At 40.4% G+C, this 20,047-nt stretch overlaps 1 protein-coding gene across 1 annotated transcript in view; it reads left to right on the top strand.

Annotated features, from left to right (window-relative positions):
- Positions 1-20,047, top strand: part of Erich6 (glutamate rich 6) — a 31,028-nt gene that overhangs the window by 9,047 nt on the left and 1,934 nt on the right. Inside the window, exons 4-13 of the mRNA XM_060378631.1 lie at positions 1,449-1,511; positions 1,812-1,867; positions 1,989-2,105; positions 4,068-4,178; positions 10,917-11,074; positions 11,625-11,698; positions 12,795-12,928; positions 15,835-15,920; positions 17,119-17,274; positions 19,525-19,753. Of these exons, the coding sequence (XP_060234614.1) occupies positions 1,449-1,511; positions 1,812-1,867; positions 1,989-2,105; positions 4,068-4,178; positions 10,917-11,074; positions 11,625-11,698; positions 12,795-12,928; positions 15,835-15,920; positions 17,119-17,274; positions 19,525-19,753 (1,184 nt within the window). The remainder of the gene's footprint in view (positions 1-1,448; positions 1,512-1,811; positions 1,868-1,988; positions 2,106-4,067; positions 4,179-10,916; positions 11,075-11,624; positions 11,699-12,794; positions 12,929-15,834; positions 15,921-17,118; positions 17,275-19,524; positions 19,754-20,047) is intronic.

Genomic DNA, 20,047 nt, shown 5'->3' with positions numbered 1-20,047 from the left:
AATATTAAAGCTGTGGTTGAGGATGTGGAGACTCTGGATGAGTACCTATCTAGGGTGCAAAAGGCCATGGTTCCAACCCCCAGCACTCCAAGAAGAAAGCTAAACATTTAATTTACACAGTATAAATCTCTAGAAGATATCATGGAGAAGGAAGGTTTACAGTTATAGGCTTCACAGTTCATTGTGAAGGGAAGTCAGAGAAGGTGAACTCAAGCAGAAACCATGGAGGAATGCTGCTTGCTGGCCCATGCTTAGCTAGCTTTCTACCATAGCCCTGGACAGCCCGATCAGGGGAATGGAGCCGCCCACAGTAGCTGGCCCTTCGGTCTCACCTTACAATCAAGACAACACCCACCCACCCACCCACCCACAGACAAGCTGTGGTGGTTTAAATGAGAATGGTCCCTCTAGGTTCATATATTTGACTGGTCTCCAGTTGGTTGAACTATTTGGAGAACATTTGCCGTATTACCTCACCTGAGTTAGGTGGTATTTAGCTGAGACTTTGGACTTGGACATTACTTTGGTCCTGAATGGACTCTGGGGGCTGATGGATTGCATTGGGTTTATTCCACGTGTGTGAGAAGGCTATGAGAGGAAGGGGGCCGAGAAGAATGCTATGTTCTGGATATATGTATCCCTGAGCCGAGCCTCTAAGTCCCCACGTTGAAACCCAAACACGCTTGGAGGCTGAACTTTTGGAAGTTTATTTTATCATTGGGGCTCCGGCCTCACAAATGGAACTAAAGCCTTTGTAACAGGAGCCAGAGACCTGCCTTTTTATTCTGGTATCCGAGAGCACAGCTAGAAGGCAACAACCATTAGCCAAGAAACAGGCCCTCAAAGCAACAGCAAACCCGTGGGCACCTCCTGGTGCTTTGTGGCAGCAGTCCCAAATGAACTAAGACAGTGTGGCCACTTCTCCATGTCTCGAGGGGCTGTTCCTCTGACATGACTACTCAGTACTCCCTCATAGGGTCATTGGGCATTCCCAGGCTGGTTGTTGTATTAAGCCCAGAGAAGGCCTTAATTGTAATCTTGGTGCATTGGTTTTTATGCCTGTGTTAGCATTTCTGCTGAACGTGACTCCTTAAAACTTATTTGATGTTTTTTTCAGACACCACACATCCCCCTGACAATGACCTTCTAGTCCTGTCTCTAATGACTCTTACTGTCCGATTCCTCTGGGAGAAAGGGCTGTTACATCTCAGCAGCCATCTTCTTTGTCTCTGGATTCATCTTTCCAACTTTAGCTGCTTTCAATCTAGGAATTTATGCAGACTGGTTGACAGCTGCTCCTATCACTCAGTCACTATTTAAGAGGAGAGGGGGTTCAAAATAAAGCAAGCACAGGCACTTACTTTTCTGGGATATATTTTATTTCATATTCAACTTATTTCTCCTGTTTGAAGATTGATAATACATATATACTTTTTTGTTGTTGTTAGGAAAATCGCCATCTCTTGAATTAAAGGAAAAACAACCAGATAATCTAGCTTCTAAGATAAGAGGTAAATGGGTGTTTGTTTTCATCCCCTTTTGCTGGAAAAGACAAACTGTCAGTAAGGATCAAACCTGATTTGCACAGTGCTGAGAATGCCTACAAGCAAGTAATACAAACGATGGGCTTGGTGTGTGTGAGAGTGAGTGTGTGTGTGCGCGCACCACTCTCATACACATGTACACTTGTTTATGTTCGAGTATAATGTCCTAGTAGATTAGGATGGGAGAGAATCTCTAAAATAGAGAAAAATAAAACACACTGCACAACGGTTTGCAATTTTCCATCTAAATCTATCCTTTCTCTTCAGCAAAATGGGTAGTTAATCCTGAAGAGCCCAAACTAAGTGTTTTATATGAGATGGAGGTAAGAGCTATTTGTCATAATAACTAATGCATTGTTCCTGTAAAGTGACTTCAGTTCTCAATTGTTTTTGCTCTCTCTCTCTCTCTCTCTCTCTCTCTCTCTCTCTCTCCTTAAAATTTAGTTTAATGAAGACTTTGTAAATTTGTTTGAATCTCCTCTAAGGACATTACCCAGTATTGGGCCACCGACTATTCTGGCATATAGAAAAGACCATTCCTTTTTGGACATTAGCTTGAAGGTAATTCAATTCATATGCTTTATCGTTTCTGTAATGGGCTATATGGGGCCACAAAGTGATGTGTACAATAGAGCTGAATACACTTTAAAAGAATCAAAGCAAAGGGTTCCTTTACTTGGAACAGCACAGGACTTTCCTAAGTCCTACTAACTAAATGCTGTAAAACAAAGGAACCCCTGCTCTATGATTCTGGAGGTAGAGGTCTGGCTATTAACCACATGAAGAGAATATACATTCACAGCTCTGCATTCCCTGGATGACTTCTAGGATATACCAGGTGATATCTTGTCATGGTAAGAAGACCCCAGTTTTGCCCCAGCACCACAGCACATATGCAGGACTGATGAGGCTCTGTGTGAATGCACTGATGTGCAGCTCATTGCCATCATGCACATCAGTGGGGCTGTGTGGTACTAACAATGGGTAGCACATTAAATACCACACAGCATAATACCACCAGCTATTGGATGAGCTGTTTATCCAGGTTTGGAAACTTGATACTCAGTCTATGGACTCTTCAGACTGGAAATTTTACCTGAACAAAGCACTCTCCTTCCTCCAAGCCAGAAAGGCTTACATTCAGAGAAATCTCTTGAGCCAGAGCTGTTCCTCTGGCTCCCAAAGATGGCCTGGACCATAAGGAAGGCCTTTGGCTTCTTCTTTAGGCAGATGTCCTGACTTGGACAAAGCTGGCACCTCTGGCTCTAGAGGCAGAGGAGCATTAACATTAGTTGAGTTCAGGAATGGCAGCAGCTGGCTCACCTAGACTTCTTCTCCATACCCTCTTCACATGAAGATTCCAATGCCACCCATGGTCTTTCGAAAAAATCTCCATTTTGCTTCATTCTTAGGTGCAGGAACAGAGAACTCATGAGCCAAAGAATGAACAACCAAATCTCTTGTATAGAAATAGTCCTCATTTCATAGTGGTTTTGTATTTTCCACCATCATCTCTCCACTGCAAGACTTTGCCTACTAAGCACTGTGTTTTTAGCAGTGCATCAAGTTTATTGCAGGATGGTTTGACAGACTATAGATGTCTTTACTTGAGTGGCCTCTCCCTAGCTGCCCTAGCTAACCCAGTCATCTTTATCATTGGATACCCTGTCTTAGAGGGTGATTTTGATGGGAAATACAGATGTGCTAGTGCTGTTCATGAAAGGCATATCTGAATATTTTTCTAAAGGATTTTTTCTGAGGCCCAGCTACTTACCTCTCCAGGCTGTCCCATCCAGGCCCTAGCTCTCTGCTTCCTAACACCAGAGGTCATGTACCTGGCCATTTCACATTCCTGCTGCCACAGCCACAAGCTACTACTGTCACCATGCCTTCGCTGCCACAATAGACTGTATCTTGTAAGCCATGAACCAGAAAAAACCCTTCTTTATTTAAGTGGTTTCTGTTAGGTACTCAGTCACAGAGAAATAAAAGTCGCAAGCACTTATGCAGTAATGGCAAGGCTTTTTCCTACTAGCAATTACAGGAAAAGTTTTATATCTAAACGCCCAAGACTGTTTTGTAGCTGCCTGTAGTTACATACATACATACATACTTCTACCCCTTCCAGAGGTCTCTGAGGTCATCCTTTTTGCAATGAAGTCATCATTGTACTTACACAGCTCCAACACTCTTGACTCTGCTCTGTAGAACCGTACCAGAGAGCAGCATTCAAAATGCACCTCGGGCTCCTTCTTCTCCACTATCCTTTGAGTGAATAGGCTGTCTTATGCTAGACCACACAGATCTTGCTGGGTTGGCCCCTTCAGCTACAAGATCTCAGACCCTTAAAAGTTCTCCATCAATTATTTCTATGACAAGTGTTCTCAAATAAATTGGCACATCCCCCATTGCCTTTGTGGCCCTGCTGGACATTCATTGCCCACAACCCTATTCCTATTATTGCTAAGGCTGCTCGACCTTAAGACATTTCTTCACTTTCTTTCTCTTTCCCTTTCTCTGAAGGATGAAGACGATCTGGTACCCAAGTGTGAATTTTGTGGAAATGATCTGCCATCATTTCTTTCTAGTATGGATATTTACTCTGGCAACTTTCGGGCTAAACCAAATGTACACGTAAGTTAGTTCTAAATAAGATTTGACTGAGTGACTTGTGTTATTTTTGAACATTTGTTAATTTTCTCCTTCTTCTTCTTCTTCTTCTTCTTCTTCTTCTTCTTCTTCTTCTTCTTCTTCTTCTTCTTCTTCTTCTTCTTCTTTCTCTTACATTAAGAGTTCTGTTTTTCCTTGACAGCTATGTCAAGGAAATACCAATAACAACCCCATCACATTCACAGCTATAATTTAAAAGACCAATAGTAATAAGGTATTGACAAAGCTGTGGAGAAATAGTATAGCTAGCCCAGTGTTGTGACACACACATGTCATCCCAGAATTCAGGAGGTAGAAACAAGAAGGTTGAAGGCCAGCTTGGTATACATAAGGCCCAGGGATCGGGGTTGGGCCTGGAAAAGAGAGGGAGGGAAGAAAAGTGGAACTGCTAACAAACTTTCAGTCCTGTGTCATTCAAGAGATTTCACAAAGGAGAACAGAGTCTTGAATACAAAGGGTGTAATGGCTGGGCATCTGAAGTTGAAAGTGATCACATAAGAGCAATCATCAAAGCTGATCATCTTACAGCTACAAGAGAAGCTGCCAAAGAACTCAGCACAGACCATTCGAAGGTCATCAGTTCATTCCACATTTGAAATAAAATGGAAAAGTGAAAAAGCTTGATAAATAGATGCCTTATGAAAAAACTGGAGGAAAAAAAAGAGAAAGAAAAGCATACCATTTTGAACCTTAATATGCTTTCTAAGAGTTTGTTGAGCGTGAATTTTTAAATTTTATCTATTCTTCTCTCATAGATTACTTCCCAACTGCAGCTTCCCCTCCTTCATCTCCTCTCAGTCTCTCATCCTCTGCCTTCTCTCTCCATAAGATCCACTCCTTCCCCATTTCCCTGTAGAAAAAAAGGCAGGCCTCCCAGGGATACCAACTAAACATGGCATAGCAAGTTACAGTAAAACTAGGCACCTATCCTCATATCAAGGCGGGACAAGGCAACCCAGTAGGAGGAAAAGGGTCTCAAAAGCAGTCAAAAGAATGAGAGACAGCCCCCACCCTCACTCTTAGGAGTCCCACAAGAACGCCAAACTACATACCATAACATATACACAGGATCTAGGTCAGACACATACAGGCTCCCTGATTGTCACTTCAGTCTCTGTGAGCCTCTTTGAGCCTCTGGATAGTCGATTCTGTGGGTCATGTTCTCCTGCTGTTCTTGACCCTAGTAGCTCCTACAATTCTTCCTCCCTGTCTTCCCAGGATTACCCTGTTCTGCTTGGCTATGGTTCTGCATCTGCTCCTGTAGCAATCTGTAGCTTGCTGTTGGTAAGGTGGCCATTTTTACCTCTTGAATGAATTGATCCATGAGCATGAGAGATCATTCCCCCTTTTGATACCTTCTTTAGTTTCTCTCTTCAAAGACTTGGAAAAGTCTTTCACTTGCTTGATTAGAGTTACTCCAAGATATATGTGGCTATCGTGAAGGGTGTTGTTTCCCTGATTTCCTTCTCAGCCCATTTGCCATTTGTATGTAGGAGGGCTACTGGTTTGTTGTTGTTGTTGGTTTTAGTTGTGTATTCAGCCACATCACTGAAGGTATTTATCAAGTGTAGGAGTTCCCTGGTAGAATTTTTGGGATCACTTATATATTATCACATTATCTGAAAATAAAGATACTTTGCCTTTTTCCTTTCCAATTTGTATCTCCTTGATCTCTTTTAGTTGTCTTGCTGCTCTAGTTAAAACTTCAAGTACTATCTATATTAAATTAATATGAAGGAAGTGGACAGCTTTGTTTTGTTCCTAGTTTTAATATAATTGCTTTGAGTTTCTCTCCATTTGGTTTGATTTTTAACTATAGGCATGTTTTACTCTATTGAGGTATGTACCTTGTAGTTTTGGTCTCTTCAAGACTTTTATCATGAAGGAGTGTCAAATTTTGTCAAAGGCTTTTTCAGTATCTGCTGAGATAGATGATCATGTGGGGGTTTTTTTCTTTTAGTTTGTTTATATGGTGAATTACATTTTCAGGTTTTTATATGTTGAATCATCCCTGCATCACTGAGATGTAGCCTACTTGATGATCGTGAATGATCTTTTTGATATATTTTTGGATTCTGTTTGTATTTTACTGAGTATCTTTGCATCAATGTTCATGAGAGAAATTGGTCTGTAAGTCTCTTCATTGAGTCTTTGTATGGGTTAGGTATCAGGGTGACTGTGGCCTCATAAAATGAATTTGGCAATGTTCCTTCTGTTTCTATCTTGTGGAATAATTTGATATTAACTCTTCTTTGAAAGTCTGGTAGAATTCTTCACTAAAACCATTTAGCTAGCCATGGACTTTTTTGGGGGTGGGTTGCAGAGGACTTTTAATGAATGTCTATTTCCTTAGGGGTTATAGACTTATTTAAATTATTTATCTGGCTTTGATTTAACTTTGGTATATAGTATCTATTAAGAAAATTGTCCATTTCTTTTAGAGTTTCCAATTTTGTGAAGTATAGGATTTTAAAGTGTGACCTAATGATTCTTTAGATTTCCTGTGTCTGTTGTTATGTCTCCCTTCTTGTTTCTGAATTTATTGATTTGGACATTCTCTCATCCTTTTAGTTAGTTTTGATAAGAGTGTCTGTCTTACTGGTTTTTCTCAAAGAACCAACTGTTTGCCTTATTGATTCTTTGTATTGTTATCCTTGTTTCTATTTTATTGATTCAGCCTTTAGTTTGATTATTTCCTGCTGTCTATTCCTCTTGGGTGTATTTGCTTCTTTTTGTTATAGATATTTCAAATGTACTGTTAAATTGTTAGTATTTTTTATGTAAATTTTTTATGTAGACACTTTGTGCTGTGAACTTTCCTCTTAGTACAACTGCTTTCATTGTGTCCCATACGTTTGGGTATATTGTGCATTCATTTTCATTGAAGTCTAGGCAGTCTTTAATTTCTTCCCTTATTTCTGTCTTGACTCAGTGGTCATTAAGCAGAGAGTTGTTCACTTTCCATAAGTATATAAGCTTTCTGTTGTTTCTATTGTTGTTGAAATCCAGCTTTAGTCCATGGTGGTCTGATAGGTATGTAGGGGAGTGTTTCAATTTCCTTGTATCTGTTTAGACTTGCTTTGTGAACTAGCATATGGTTGATTTTGGAGAAGGTTCCATGAGGTGCAGAGAAGAAAGTACATTCTTTGTGTTTGGGTGAAATGTTCTATAGATATCTGTTCAATCCGTTTGGTTCATAATGTCTGTTAGCTTTGTTATTTCTCTGTTTAGTTTTTGTCTGGATGACCTGTCTATTGGTGAGAGTAGGGTTTTAAAGTTTCCCATTATTAATGTGTGGTATTTGATGTGTGTAATTTAAGCTTTAGTAATGTTTCTTTTATAAGTGTGCATGCCCTTGCATTTGAGGCATAGGTATAAGAACTGAAATATCATCTTGGTGGATTTTTCATTTTATGAACTGTAGTGTCCTTCCCCATCTCTTTTGGTTAATTTTGGTTGGAAGTTTATTCTGTTAAATATTAGAATAACTACACCAGCTTGCTTCTTCTATCCATTTGTTAGAAGGCCTTTTTCTAGCCCTTTACTCTGAGGTAATGTCTATTTTTGTTGCTGAGCTGTGTTTCTTGTACATCCATTCTGTTAGCCTGTTTTTTTGTTTTTTTTTTTTTTTTTTTTTTTTTTGCTGTGAATTGAATCCATTGATATTGAGAGATATTAATGACCAATTATTGTTAATTCCTGTTATTTTGGTAGTTGTGGTAGTAGTGGTGATAGTGCGTGTGTGTGTGTGTGTGTGTGTGTGTGTGTGTGTGTGTTTATCTTCTTTTGGTTTTGCTGGTGTGAGATTATTGATTTCTTGTGTTTTCATGGGTGTAATTCACCTCCTTGAGTTGGGGTTTTCCTTCTAGTACCTTCTGTAGGGCTGGATTTGTGGATAGATGTTGTTTAAATTTGACTTTGTCATGGAATATATTGTTTTTTTCCATCTGTGGTGAGTGAAAACTTTGCTGATATTATAATCTGGGCGGGCATCTGTGGTCTCTTAGAGCCTGAAAGACATCTTCTCGGGCCCTTCTGGATTTTACAGTCTCCACTGAAAAGTCTAATAGGTCTGCCATTATCTGTTACTTGGCCTTTGGCCTTTTCCTCATTGTAGGTTTTAATATTTTTTTCTTTGTTCTTTGTTTTTAATGTCTTGATTATTATGCTGCAAGGGGTACTTTCTTTTCTGGTTCAGTCTATTCGGTATTATATGGGCTTCTTATACCTTTATAGACATGTCCTTTAGGTTAGAAATTTTTTTCTATGAATTTGTTAAAATATTTTCTGGGGTTTTGAGCTGGTATTCTTCTTCTTCTATTTCTATTAGGTTTGGTCTTTTCATGGTTGTAGAGGAATTTTAATCCAGCAACATGACTGCTCTGGCAAGGGATCACATCCAAAGACCTTCTATGTCCTTCCAGGCCTGGCCGAAGTGCAGACGCTCCATACACCTTTAATTCCTCTGACTGGAATACAGACATACCCTTAGTGCATACCTTTAATCCCAAACAATGTTGTCTAATTGATTTGATAGAATGAGTCGGAGACAGGATATGACTAACTCTCACAAAAACAAATGGGAAGGAGAAGCTACTTAGGAGCAGTGCAGGGAGAGAAAATAGAGTTGAGTTCAGAGAAGGTCAGTTGAATTTAGTTCAGTTCCTGCAGTTCTGTTCAGTTTTTGGAGTTCAGGGACAATTTTTCTAAGCTGAGCAATTCAGTCAGGTGCTAACGGAAGCGGGATTGAATCAGCCAGCTTGGAGAGGAGCTTGAGCCAGAACAGCTGAGTTGAATCAGTCAGCCAGAGTTCGAAAGGAGTTAAGAAAGGGTGAGCTTATTCAGCAGTAAGTTCTGGAGTCTGAAAACATTTTAGGTCTGAGTTAGCAGACAGAGCTGGAAGCTGAAGCCTTCAAGGTCTGGACTTACAGAAAATTAGATATATGGAAGCTAGAAGTGTCCAGGCCTAGGCCTAGGGATAAATAGAACAGACAGAAATTCTCTGGGCTTGGACCAAGCCATGGATTTGTAAAGCTTGGGCATGGCTCTCATCTCATCCCCTCATCTGAGGAAATAGAAGCAACACTTACATGTAGTGTCCCAGATTTTTGGATGTTTTGTGTAAGGAATTTTTTAGATTTAACATTTTCTTTGACTGATGTATCTATCTCTTCTATCATATCATCAGGTTTTTTTCCTTGGGTATAGATATTATACCCAAGAAAATGGAAAACACATGTGTACACAAAACTTGTAAACCAACACTCTTAATTCTTAATCCACACAAGTGGAAACACACATCAGTACAATCTGTTATTATTCAGCTAAACAAGATAGACATCTTGAAACATACTACAAAGTGGATTAGGCCTAAAAACACTATGCTAAGTGAAAGGCCAGTCTCAAATTAATATGTGTTTTGTGGTTTCAGGACCATAATCTGTGAAAAGCAGGCAAGTTTGGAAAGACAGAAAGCAGGTTAGAAGCTAGGGCTGAGAGTGAGCTTAGCTGGTAGTACTTGCCTATCATGCACAAAGCCCTGGGCTTTATCTCTGCTATTGCTTACGGGAGGCATGTGTAAATCCTAAAGATAAAAGCAGAAAGACCACCAACCCACATCACTATGGCCAAGTTAATTAAACTAAGCTTTTTCACTCATGTACACAGGCCACCTCAGGTGGGGTTTGAGAGGTCAGCATTGGATGTGAAGAAGACAAGGGTTTTATAGCTCACAATAGGGGATTCCTAAATGGGGAATTTGATGGGCAAAATAGGAGGGGTTACAGGAGCAGATCATCATAACATGTTAATCCTAAATTGGGACATGGTTGCAAGGTGGTCTTAACAATAGGTTAAGACCATAATAACCCTTTTGAAAGAAAGGTAGGGTTGCAACATAATTATTAACTTTCTTATACAAAGATATGATTGCCATCCCTGGAGCAGGCGGTACAGAACCATTTGTAGTTAAGGTTACAGGTGGGGCATAGCACAATCCATGCAAAACAGAAGTTTAATCATAAACAGGAATGAACCTAGTTTGTCTTTACCATGATTGTCTTTTAAGCCTACAGTGGAGGCAGGCTGGTTCTTCACATGCTGGCACACGCTGTATTCCCAGTGCTTAGGAGGTGAAGACAGGTTGATCACAAGTTCAAGGCCATCCTTGGCTACATAGAGAGTAGACAGGAATAAATGAGTTGCTGTCTCAAAGAAAAAGAAAGAAGCAGATTAATAAGTTGTGGGAGCTCTGAGGAGAGGTTCATGGGTACAAGTTTCATCTGAAATGACTGGTGATGGTTGCTCTGAAAATACTGAAAAAACAGCTGAAATTAATATTTTTTTAAGATTTATTTATTATGTATACAATGTTCTGTCTGCATGTACGCTTGCATGCCAGAAGAGGGCATCAGATCCCATTATAGATGGTTGGGAGCCACCATACGGTTGCTGGGAATTGAACACAGGACCTGGAAGAGCAACCAATGCTCTTAACCTCTGAATCATCTCACTAGCCTCTGAAATGATTCTTAAAGCAGGTGAATTGTGTGATGTGTGATGTGTGAACTTTATCTCACCAAAGCTACTAGTAGAAGAAAGAGGGGTGGTTATCCACACCTCATTGGTGGTTTTGGGATTTTATCCCCTTTGATCTTCTTTACCTAGTGCCCATGACAAGATCATAGCCTCTTTGTTTTTCAGGGATGCTGTTGTCTTCAGTTACAAAATCTTATTGACTATATCAACGAGGAATGGCAACACATCCAAAGCCCTGAAATGGAATTAATCAGTATTTCGCCTCATGTATCCCAAGCCAGTGAAGCTGAAAGAATGAAGGCAAAGGAAAGAGCTTTGCAGAGGTAATGCAAGGGCACTGGAGCAGTGCCAGACAGCATGTGCTAACTGAAGAATATCTCATAAAATGAACCTTGGTTTCTCAAAATATATAGTTATGAGAATGTGTTTGTTTTAAAGACATAGAAATGAGATAAGCTACTCATTATAATTCCTGGTTGACAACAAGAGATTCAAAAATTCCCAGAAGAGCCAGAGATACAGCTCAATAGTAGAATGCTTTCCTTTTGTACCCAAAGCCCTGAATTAAATCCCTATCACCACATATATACATATACAGATACTCAATAATAATGATATTAGAGACAGAAACCTAGTGAGCTCACTGATTTAAAGTAGAAATTGTCTAGCATAAATTATCAGGGCACTTCGGAATACCTATGCTGGAGAAATTTGCCCAAAAAGCCCACTTGCATGCTCTGATCCATAAACTGAATTCATAAGTGATAACATTAAGATAACAAAGGATGGCACTTAAGCAGTTGAAATTTGTAGCACACTATTTCCACTTTCAACCACAATTCAGACCTATGCTTGATGGTTTTGATTTTGTAGAAAACAAGAACGTGAAATGGCCAGACAGTTGGCAATGATGCCTGTTGAGCCAATCATCCCGGTCTTTGAAGAGGGTAAGACTATTGTCATGAATGCTGTGCAGCTTCAGAAAGCTCAGATGTCGAGCCAAGGCATAAAGCTGGCATATTTTAAAATAACATTAAAAATGTTCATTTGTAAGTATCATGAAGCCTGTATCTGGTGGAATGGATCGAGAAATCCAGGGTTAAGAAATCTAAAGGCCCTCTTTTAGAGATCTTGGTCTCTGTCTCATTGTTATTGGTTGAAATAAATTACTAACATCTTCAGAACACCCCTTAGAAGTGGCTGAGCACTGTCAGGTTTGCGTTTCTTGTGTCAGGAAGCATATGTTGCACTCTGTTCTCAAACTTGAATGCGGATATTCTGTCAATAGACACCTGAATACTTCCGGTACTCACCAGGGCTGGTCAGTGTGGGGCACTTGAAGGAGCACTGAAGTTAGCACCAGAAATCCTAGCTTTAACATTTGATGACCTCCTCACAGGCCATCTGATTTAGAAGAAACAATTTAATTTTACAGTCAGCATCAAGTTTGAAAAGGTACTTAAGGTAGTCAATTCACTTTGTAGTTTTGCAACTAAATATCTAATATTGTAGGGAATTTCACTGTTTCTTATTGAAACTAAAAGCCAGGCATGGTGGCACATACACTTTTAAACTTCAGCTAGGCAGCTCTCTGGGAGTTTGAGACCAGCTTTATCTACATAGTGAGTTCTAAGCTAGTTGGGATTATATATTTGAGACCCTGTCTCCAAAAAAAAAGGGGGGGGTGAGGATGAAAGAAAGAGAGAGAGGGAGGGAGGCAGGAAAGGAGGAAAGGAGGAAGGGAGGGAGGAAAGAAAGAAGGAAGGAACTAAAAGCCCAGGAATTCCACATAATGAAAACTCTCTCAGTGGGATGTTCTTTTTTTTTTATTTAATAGAAAATTTTCATTTTTTTAATCAAACAAACTCCCTCCTAGTTTTAATTTAATAGAAGTCCTTATTTTTCTTCCTTTAAAACAGTTTGATAAATCAATACATTTGCAATAAGGTTAATTTAAAACAGGTTTATTATTTTATTATAAAGATGCTTTTCTTTTTTAATTCAAAACACATATGTACTTTCATGCTGTTCTTCTCCCATTAGAACCAAAGCACGTGAGGACAATTTCTTACCTGCTTTCTGCTTTGCAGAAGAAGGTGAGCATTAAACACTCAACTGATATTCAGATCAGCAACTTCTCCATCACTTGCTGTGATTCCAGGAAAACAGGTGGAAAGGTAATTCTTTTACAGTTTGTTGTTCGTGATTTCTTTCTTTCTTTTTTTTTTTTAAAAATCATTTTTACTTAAAACATACAACAGTTCTCGTGGAGCTTCACTGGTGGCCCATTAGCTACCTCTCAAAAAGAATTAGCGCAGACTTGAGATTGCAACTGCTTCTAAACCTTTTGTCTTATTGGTGTTCTTAGCCAAAGCCTTTTGGCCGTAAAATGTCACGGTTACACATTAAAGACCATCTGGAACTCTTAGAAAGTTAAAAGAAAGGGAGAGAAATCACCAAAACCCTAACCACTTCTTTGGAACTGTGTTAGCATTTGAAGTGTTCTCTGTACCTCCGCTCTCCTGAAGTTAGAGACAAAGAATTTTAAAGGGAACGTTCCTCCCGTAAACGACCCAATGCGGTCTCCATTAGCTCTAAAAAGAGTGTATTTTATGTATATTGAGGGAAATCTCCAATTTTTAAAGTTGATTTAAAAATTCACGTGGAAGTATAAAGAACCTATGATTACCAAGACACTCTGGAAAAAAAAAAAAAACAAAAAAACAAATGGAGATGTAGACCTCTACAGAATATGGTGATTGAGCTGGAGTGAGGGTGGGGAGGGATAAGCAGAGCCGCAAAACAGTCTATAATCAGAAGCCAGTGTGTCTCCCTAACTAAGGACAGGGGTGCTGCTGCACAGCAGTGGCAAAGAAAAGTCTCTCTGCTGTGTAGTTCTGTGTCAGCCTCAGCTGGGAAGCCATATGTCTTATTAATGTAATTGGAAAGGCCACCTTCTACCATCATACCACATGTAGAAATCAATTTTACATGTAAAGTAAAATTGATTTTACTTTACATGTAAAATTGAGTAAAAACCTAAACACAACACATATAAACTATAAGGATTTTCTTTTCATTTTTAAAATGTGCAATATTAGGGTATTTTATATATACATGTATTTTATACATACATGTCTTTTGATCATATTCACCCCCAGCTCCTCCTCTTAACTCCTCCCAAATCTAATTTTCATCCCCCAATCCCACCCCACTTCGTATCTTTTTTACTTTATAACTAAGTCCAATTTGTGGTGCCACAAAGTATTATTTTAACATCATAGAGTAGATTTAGACCTAGAAGCAGTATTTGCTAAGGTTTTGATTAATTACAATTTAAAAACTGAAAGCAAGCCAAAACTGAAAAATCATTTAAATTACACACGGAATATAAAGGTCTTATATCCCACATTTATAAAGAATTTTTATTAAGCAAAATAAAAATTAATTTTTCAGGTGTAGTAGTGCATGAGGCAGAGGTAAGCAAATCTGAGTTCAAGATCAGCATGGTTTACATATCAAGTTCCAGCTTAGCCAGGGGTAAAGCATGAGACCGTTTGTCCAAAACACCAACCAATAAACAAACAAATGAAGTAAGTGAATCTTACAGAAAAAGTGAGCCCTTTCTCAAAACTTGAACAGAAACTTTTCACAAGAGAAAATGCAGATGACTAAAAGCATATAAGAGCCCGCTTAAACACCTTAATCACCCTAGAAATGAAAACTCATTCCATACTAACCATACTGGCAAAAATGTAAACTCTGATAGTGCTGAGCTTTGGGATGAGGACCGAACAGTAGCTGAGCAGCATTTGCCTGTGACAGGCAATGTGGCACAGAACTGTAGACAGTATCCTACAGGAGCTTAATGCCAGCATGCACATGTACAAATTTCTATTCATGAGGGCTTCTAACGGTCAAAACCAGGAGAAACCCAGATTCTCTCACCCAGGATGGCAAATAGAAAACTGAGCACTGAGAGTTACTGCACAACAGCTCCTCACTGGGAGCAGGAGGGATCTTTCTTTGACAAAGAGCAGACAGTATACTGTTCAATGGATGAGCCCGCGTATGGGACATTAAATGATGAACACACAAAAAGCAAACAGAAGTTGCCAAAATCATCCTGTCAGCTGCATCTTGGCAGAGTGTTGATACTGGACTCACCACATGGGGCTAGGCACCCTGGGATGCGCACACTAGGGTATAGCGCTCACACTATCTGGAAGTATTCCATATTTCACAGCTTCAAAAGCGGGCAGGCGGGGTGGGTGGGAGGAAGGCCATCATTTCCAGATGGAACAATAGTTTTCCAAAGTAAATGACAGCGTTTATACAAAACTTTAGATCATATCATCCTAGGAATTCTTGTGTCCATTTCAGTACAATTCAAGGTTAGGAATACATCAAATTAAACCAACTCTACAGTTTATCATACTTATTATCAGATACCAATTCAATTTCACCCTGAACTTCCATAGGAAAGTGGTTGAGCTTGGAGCCATGATAAAGAGTTGCGCTCCTGTATGTCTGTCTTCACCACCTCACAGCCACTGCCAGACATATGCTCAAATGAACAGAACAACCCTGCTGCGGTATATCAGTCTGGAATATTTTTCCATTCTAAAGCAGGCTTACTGCTGGGGGTATAGCTTGTCTAGTATGTGGAGGGCCCTAGGTCCAATCCTCAGCACGGAAAAGCAAAAACAAACAATACGAGTGAATGAAGTAGTAATGTTCATGTGATAATATTTACCCTTTCGTTGTTCAGCTAAGCACTTCCACAGATATGTAAAAACCATTACTGTTAGGATATGAACGTTAGCATTGTGATGTGACTGGGTTTTTTTTTTTTTTTCTCTCTTTGTGGTACTATATATGATCTAACAAATGAAAATTTTAGATAGGTAAGTGATAACAGAAGGGGTTTGTTAAGTCATACCGCAGGGATCTGTAAATGGTGGCTTCTGACCATCCCATGTTGTGGACGCAAAGCCAAGCACATTAAAAAATGGCGTGTGCCACTGTGCTCTGGGCATTAGGTCATCAACCCTCAGTCAGTGCTTTTTTGTTGTGCTTGTAGGAGATGAAGAAAGAGTTCCTGGAGAAGTGCTACAAGCACGGAAGCAAGTTTCTCACTTCCTTTCCAGATGGGACAACACAAATATTGTATCCTTTCTTTCTGTACGTTATTGTCTTATTGGCTTTACTTCACAAAAAGAAAAACAGGCAGGGCCTGATAGCACAGGCTTGTAGACCCAGCTACTTGAGAGGCTGAGGTGGGGGAGGCTGAAGCAGGAAGACAGCAAGTCCACAGCCTGCCCAGAAAACTCAGCTTGAGGCTCTCCCAAAATCAAAGAAAGAGAGGAGGTATGTGGTAGAGTACCTCACAGGTACAGGGGCTTTAGTGTCAATCCCAATAGAAAAGGAAGGGAGGGAGGGAGGAAGGGAAGAAGGGAGGGAGGGTAGAAGAGAGGGAGGGGAGGGAAACAGAGGGGAGAGGAGGGAAAGGGAAGAGAAGGGAAAGGAAAGAGGAAGGGGAGGGAAAGAAGGGAAAGGGGAAGGAGAAGAAGGGGAAGAAGGAGAAGAAAGAAGGGGAAGAAGAGGGAATGGGGAAGGGAGAAGGAGGAAAGGGAGAAGGGGAAGGAAGAAGAAGGGAAAGGGAAAGGAAAGAAGGCAAAGAGGAAGGAGAAGAAGGGGAAGGGGAGGAGGGGAAGGAAGAAGGAAGGGAAGGGGAAGGGAAGAGGGAGGGAAAAGGGAAGGGAAAGGGGAAGAGAGGGGGAAGGGAAGGGGAAGAAGGAGGGGGAGGGAAGGAAAGGGAAGAAAGAGTAGGGAAGGAAAAAAGAAAGAAAGTAAAGACAAGACAGAAAAGAGAACAGGGGAAGGAGGAGGAAAATACAGAAAAATATACTCCCAGAATTCTACCACCCAGAGAAAAGCTGATGACATTTTAAAATACACCTCACCTTGCCCTCCCAGTCATAAGCTTACATGTATAGTTCTTTGAAACCAACTCAAGCGTATATTTCATTTTGCATCTGGTTCTGTTAATGTGGTATATTACATTAGTTGATTTTTCAAATGTTGAACTAACCTTACATTCATGGGATAAATTTAATTTTATCATGATGTACAATCCTCTTAAATATTTCTAAATTCTATTTCTCACTACTTCGTTGGGGATTTTTGCATTTCATGCATATATTTCAATTTCTATAAAAGCATACAATTCTTTTATATTAAAAGTAATAGAGATCTTTTCTCTGAAAGGTTCTCATAAGGCTCCGAAAGGTTCCTCATAAATTAACTTTATTCCATACATAGTCCAGGATCACTAGGTCACTCACAGGACCTTATCTGATCCCAGATATCCATCTGGAAATCTAGCCATTATCCAAGTGCCCAACAAGGTAGATGGTTTTACTTGTATTGTCCAAGAAGACTCACCCACCAGCCCCGCTATCCTGGCACTGCTCGACTCCTCCGGCAAAAGCTCCTGCTATCACCCCAATGGAAATGTCTGGTAGGTTTCTCAGGTCCTTGCTGTTATGCTGTTGATGCTTTGACGGCTTTTGCACTGTTGTTGCTTAACTGTGCACTTTTTCCTCTTCGATAGGAGTGGCTTTAGAAAGACATGTTGGAGTTAGTGGTGTAGTGGTCTCAAGAGAGCGATAGAACTCAGAGGCACGCTACACTGTGGTGCTCGCTGCTTGAGATATTTTCTAGTGATCCTCCTGGAGCTGTGTCAGACAAGAGCATACGAATTAACCCCCTAGAGCCACAAAGACTGTGAAAGCATTTTCCGTGCATGCCTGGCAGCCCAGGGTCATCCACGATGCAGGCGGAAGAAGAGAACTGACTGCCTCAGGTCTCCTCTGACTCCACACACATCTGCAGCTCCCAGACAACCCCCACAACCATGCAGCTCATGCATACAAACACAGTAATAATAGAGAAAGATTGAAATCTCTATAGAAAGATCCTGACTCCCCTTCAATTTACCGATATAGGTGCTCCATAACTTTACATTATTTTATTTAACCTGAAAGAAAAATCTGGGTTCCAACTTCAGATACAACTTAAGCCTTTCAGAAAGGTATATACTGTTTTGAGACATGGTCTCACTCTGTAGCTCTGGCCAGACCGGGATTCCCTTTGAAGAACAGGCTGGCTTCAAATTTGTGACCCTCATCTTCCAAAGTGCTAGATTACAGGTGTAAGACACCACGGTTGGCTTTTCAAATTATCTGTAGGTACAATCTCACTTGGGAAACCTGCCGATAACTGGCAAAGCTTGAACCTTGCCAGTGCTGATAAGATTGCAACACAGTGAAGTGTGTGTATTTCTAGCCCATGATAGTAACCAATCCATTAACACCCTGTATAATGAGAAATTTCTGCTTATCCTTCAGGATTCAATAGTAAGTCTGTGTTACATTTTTTTGGGGGGGTGTTATAATTGTCACCTATATTAATTCAACAGGCTGTAGAGACCAGTTGGTTTCAGGGATCCCAAACTCCATGAGCTGAACTCTTTAATATTCTGACTGGCCCTGACATTCCCAAAGGCCCTTCTCTCTGCCTCTGTGAGGTACATCTGTGTTCTCTGTGGACTGAAGTTCTTTGAGCAGTATATCCTGAATCTTTACCAATATTCAGCAAAATCTATGATATAAACTCCAAGAATAATTAAAGATCTGATTCAGATCCATTTAGCCAAATACTATTTAGTTGAAAGACAGAGAAATCACTCCTTTATCCAGTAAGACAGATATCCTCTTGGTTTTTTCATTTCTTTTGCTCTCAGGTTAGTATCAGTAGTAGCCAGTCACTGCTACTGGAGAAATTAGTTATCTTTACTCATGGGGGCTTTCGTGGGCATGTCACAGAGTTAGAAAGGAAAGCCAACCTTCTAAGTATACAGAACTCTCCTCGGCTGTGGAAGGTGAGGGAGTATGGCAGTGAAACTGCCCAGTAGAATGTCATGGTGATTAGTGCCACAAAACCTCAGAAAAGGCCTGACTGTTTGCAATGTCCTGAAGGTGTGGCATTGGCAATGCCACACGATTGGAGAGGCCCACTGGATTCAAGTCACATTTTTGCTCTGTTCTAGAACTTTTCGCCATTGTAGTGAACACAGAAGTCCCTCCCGAAACCCCATTTTCCACACCCAGCCCCCCAAAAGCCTCATCCTCAATGGTTGGTGGTACAGTCCAGCTCATGCAATGAATCCCAGATCCTGGCCTCAAACACCAGCACTCACTCACCATACCTTCCAAAAAAAAAAAAAAAAAGAGAGAGAGAGAGAGAGAAAGAAGGACACTTGACTTGTAGCTGTGTCAGCTCTCTTGAACAAGGACTAATCTGGCCACCCCCCAACTTTACATGGATGGTCCTGCATTTCTGCCTGATGAAAATCTCACCATTGGTCCCTCCCTCTGTCAGGAACAGCCTCCCCTCTATATCCTTTCTCTCCTGGATGAAACTTCCAGGGCCTCCTCTCCACCTCCTGGCCTTTTTCGGATCCACTTAATTTTATGAGTATGCTTCCATTTCTACCTAGTATTTCAAATAGCGAGAAGTGACTACTGTTACTTCTAAAGTTACAGAAGGATTCCAGCACTCACGCATCTTTAGAGGAAGGGACAGAGTTAATTCAGCCTTGCGTTATAGTGCTACTGTTGGTGGGGCTGTTTCTGTTCTTTGAGCAAAGGCCTCAGTCTGGCAATCCTCCCTGAATGCTCTGTTATTAATCATTCTCATTTCTTTCCAGGGTATACATTAACCTCTTGGGAGGCCAATACTCAGACCAAGATGGCAATAGAATCCGAACTTGGAACTGGGCAAGTTCCATGCCTACCTCATCCTATGTTTCATTTAAACCTGTCTTTCTTGCTTTGAACCGTTACATTGGAATTCGCATCATAGAACAAGACAAGGTCTTCATTAATTTTCTAGCAATGGGCCAACAGGCCAGAATCAGTGTGGGAACCAAAGTAATGGTATGCATATCAAAAACAGTTAAAATCATTTAGCTTTTAAGAGTAAAATAATTTTGTTGATATTATTACTGATTGCATACATTTTTGCATAGTCTGTCCACTGAGAATTTTTGGAGTCCACAATGAAGGTTTCCTGTGTAATTGAAGCAATGTTACATTTTCTTCACTCTTAAAATTCCTTTCAGTTCAGCCTCAATTCCAAGTGGCATCTCTGGTGTTCATTGTACGGCTGCAATCAGCTGCCCTGTCAGTTTTGTTTTAGGGTCTGTGTTATGAGGTTCCTGTTTCCTCCCC

This window comes from Meriones unguiculatus, chromosome 2 (assembly GCF_030254825.1).
Source record: "Meriones unguiculatus strain TT.TT164.6M chromosome 2, Bangor_MerUng_6.1, whole genome shotgun sequence".
NCBI lineage: Eukaryota > Metazoa > Chordata > Mammalia > Rodentia > Muridae > Meriones > Meriones unguiculatus.
This window is presented reverse-complemented; position numbering and strand designations above follow the sequence as displayed.